This window comes from Pteropus alecto, unplaced genomic scaffold, assembly GCF_000325575.1.
Source record: "Pteropus alecto unplaced genomic scaffold, ASM32557v1 scaffold13, whole genome shotgun sequence".
NCBI classification, from domain to species: domain Eukaryota; kingdom Metazoa; phylum Chordata; class Mammalia; order Chiroptera; family Pteropodidae; genus Pteropus; species Pteropus alecto.
Genome location: NW_006434373.1, coordinates 10428308 through 10431950, shown reverse-complemented (window position 1 = coordinate 10431950; position 3643 = coordinate 10428308). Strand labels below are relative to the sequence as shown.

Sequence of the window (3643 nt, the reverse complement as noted above, 5' to 3'; positions counted from 1 at the left end):
CTGGCTTTGGACTCTTCTCCTCCTCCACCTCCTCCTCCTCCTCCTCCCGAGCCTCCGCCGCCTCCTCCTCTTCCTCTCCGCGCCTTTGCTCCGCTCCCGGCCTCCCGAAGCAGATCCAGGCGGCGGCAGAGGCGGAGGCGGCGGGAGCAAAGAGCGCGGCTCCCAGGGCTGAAGCCGCCACCACCACCACCGCTGCCTGCGCTCGGAGCCGGGCAGCCGCTGGACGCACTGCGCGCAGATCGGGAGTGGGAGCCTAGGAGGCGAGGGGCTCGCCGGGGCGGGCGGGCGCGCTGGCCATGCTCCTGGACGCGGGGCCGCAGTTCCCGGCCATCGGGGTGGGCAGCTTCGCGCGCCACCATCACCACTCCGCAGCAGCGGCGGCGGCGGCGGCCGCCGAAATGCAGGACCGCGAACTGAGCCTGGCGGCGGCGCAGAACGGCTTCGTGGACTCAGCGGCCGCACACATGGGCGCCTTCAAGCTCAACCCGGGCGCGCACGAGCTGTCTCCGGGCCAGAGCTCGGCGTTCACGTCGCAGGGCCCTGGCGCCTACCCTGGCTCCGCTGCGGCAGCTGCCGCTGCTGCCGCACTCGGGCCCCATGCCGCGCACGTCGGCTCCTACTCTGGGCCGCCCTTCAACTCCACGCGGGACTTCTTGTTCCGTAGCCGCGGTTTCGGGGACTCGGCACCGGGCGGCGGGCAGCACGGGCTGTTCGGGCCGGGAGCAGGCGGCCTGCACCACGCGCACTCAGACGCGCAGGGCCACCTCCTCTTCCCTGGCCTCCCTGAGCAGCACGGGCCGCACGGCTCACAGAATGTGCTCAACGGGCAAATGCGCCTCGGGCTGCCCGGCGAGGTGTTCGGGCGATCGGAGCAGTACCGCCAGGTGGCCAGCCCGCGGACCGACCCCTACTCGGCGGCGCAGCTCCACAACCAGTACGGCCCAATGAATATGAACATGGGTATGAACATGGCAGCAGCCGCGGCCCACCATCACCACCACCACCACCACCCTGGTGCCTTTTTCCGCTACATGCGGCAGCAGTGCATCAAGCAGGAGCTCATTTGCAAATGGATCGACCCCGAGCAGCTGAGCAACCCGAAGAAGAGCTGCAACAAAACTTTTAGCACCATGCACGAGCTGGTGACCCACGTCTCCGTGGAGCACGTCGGCGGCCCAGAGCAAAGCAACCACGTCTGCTTCTGGGAGGAGTGTCCGCGCGAGGGCAAGCCCTTCAAGGCCAAATACAAACTGGTCAATCACATCCGCGTGCACACAGGCGAGAAACCCTTCCCTTGCCCCTTCCCGGGCTGCGGCAAGGTCTTCGCGCGCTCGGAGAACCTTAAGATACACAAAAGGACCCACACAGGTAACCGCGGGCCGGGACAGGGATGGGGCACGGAGTTGGGAGAGGCCGTAATTGGTTTCCTGAGAGAAACGCACCGACAGCACGCCCCTGCCCTGGGACGGGAGATGTTTTTGTGTGTGTGCGAGAGAGCCAGCGGCTTGTTTTTGTTGGAGAACGAAATATTACTGGGCTGGGTTTTTCCATGTGCGGAAATTGAGTTTTAAATAACCAGTGTAACATCAAATGTATGATTTGGGTGATGCAATCCCTTCGTTTGCTCAGCCCGGTTAATAATTTCCGTTCTAAGTAGAGCGCACAAAATAAAACTCTCCAACTCGGTGCCCGGGAATGGAGCCTAGAGAGGATTTGCCAGCTTGTCTGAATATGCTTTTCTGCTCCGGCTGTGTGTCTGTGTTTGAGTGGCTTGTGTGTTTTCCCACTTCTTTTACTCGGTGTCCAAACGTCCTTCCCGGAACTGTTCCCCATTAAATGAATCTGGTGTGAGCCGAAGCAGTAAAGCATCTCGTTTTTAAAGCCCATCTCGGGGTGGGTCGCATGACTTTACGGTGGGTTCGCAGTGGTTTGTGAAATTCTCTAATGAGCACCAGAGGGTTTGCGATTTCAAACTAGGACCTACAACCTGGTCATCGAGTGCCCGGGGCAGCACGACCCCGAGGCGCAATTGCGTGACAAGAGAGAGCCGCAAAAGAACACGCCGCTCGCTTCATAGATTATTCATCTATAACCAGGTCCCAGCCAAAGTCGTGCCAGACGATTTTCTAAAAGAAAGCCAAATGTTTTAGCAACTTCCCCCGTCAATATTTACTCCAAAGTGGGGATGCGCCAGCGGCCTATTGTTCTCTTCCGGGAAGGGAGGGAGGTGAGGTGCGAGACAAGCTTTTAACAAGGTGTAAAATTTGAGAAATTTATTTGCATGAAATGCTTGCTTTCGAGTCCTGTGTCTGAGCGGATGTCTTTAAAAAACAATTTAGGTGCTAATGGAATTTAACGTTAAATGGTTCCCTTTCCAAGTGGAACAATGTTTGAGTTCTCACACCTCTAAATGACTCCACGCATTTGGAATTCTGGCAACAGGATGCTGGAGCCGCCAGAAAATTAAACAGGGAGGTTTTGAAAGCCTTTGCTGACGTTCCCACCCCTCAATGCTTAGTGTGTGCCTCTGCAATCGTTAGATGCTGCCTTATTCCTAATATTTACCTTTTTCCCGACTTATTTTTTTAAACTGAGAATGAGACTAGAATTACAACTAATTTAATTTGCAGAATTTTGGATGAAAAATACTGGCTCAGTCACTATCCACAGCCCGGTCTCCAGACAACACACAGCAACTCCAAATCTAATTGCTTACTGGCCCCAGAAAGAAACCGACAGCAGCCCAGCAGCCTGTGTGATTTTGATAATGCCCCAAATATTTTGTCATAATAACAGCTTATCCATGGCGAGACTAACTTGTTGGATGCTGCGAATCCAAGAAACCCCATAGAAAGGCGGGCAAGGCCAGGTGCTACCCCAAATTCGTTATAAACTTGAGGAAATGGGCTTCAGTCGAAGAAAAGTAAAATATAAAATAAATAAGCAGGATTGTCAGCTGCGAAGGCCGTTAATTTTATCTTAGTTCTGCCACAGAGGGGACCCGACCTGTTTAAGGGACCTTGGTCCTTCTTGCCCTTCCTACTTCCTCAACGAGGCCTTGCCCCCTCGGGGGGCTGGCATGGTGGAGCGGGTGGGGGGGCTCGATGTCCACAGCAAGCGCGGTTTGCCGTCCACAGGGGAGAAGCCGTTCCAGTGTGAGTTTGAGGGCTGTGACCGGCGCTTCGCCAACAGCAGCGACAGGAAGAAGCACATGCATGTCCACACCTCCGATAAGCCCTATCTGTGCAAGATGTGCGACAAGTCGTACACGCACCCCAGTTCACTGCGGAAACACATGAAGGTACCACCGGGGTGGCCGGGAGAAGGGCAACCAGCCCGGACGATTTCAGCTGGCCTGAGAAAGCCAGGGTTCCCCGGGGCCAGGGCGGCAGGGTCATTTCTGGGAATGCTCCTCCGGGAGCCTGGCCCCACAGCAGCTGCACTCACACCCAGTCCCCTTTGGTCTCCCCTCCCGACTTTTGTCTTGCAGGTCCATGAGTCCTCCCCGCAGGGCTCTGAGTCCTCTCCAGCTGCCAGCTCCGGCTACGAGTCATCCACGCCTCCAGGGCTAGTGTCCCCCAGCACTGAGCCCCAGAGCAGCTCCAACCTCTCCCCGGCGGCGGCAGCTGCAGCGGCGGCTGCT

At 57.6% G+C, this 3643-nt stretch overlaps 1 protein-coding gene across 1 annotated transcript in view; it reads left to right on the top strand.

The window, feature by feature from the left end:
- Nucleotides 1-296: 296 nt before the first annotated feature.
- Nucleotides 297-3643, top strand: part of ZIC2 (Zic family member 2) — a 3695-nt gene continuing 348 nt past the window's right edge. Inside the window, exons 1-3 of the mRNA XM_006909387.1 lie at nt 297-1368; nt 3138-3301; nt 3491-3642. Coding sequence (XP_006909449.1) covers nt 297-1368; nt 3138-3301; nt 3491-3642 — 1388 coding nt within the window. The remainder of the gene's footprint in view (nt 1369-3137; nt 3302-3490; nt 3643) is intronic.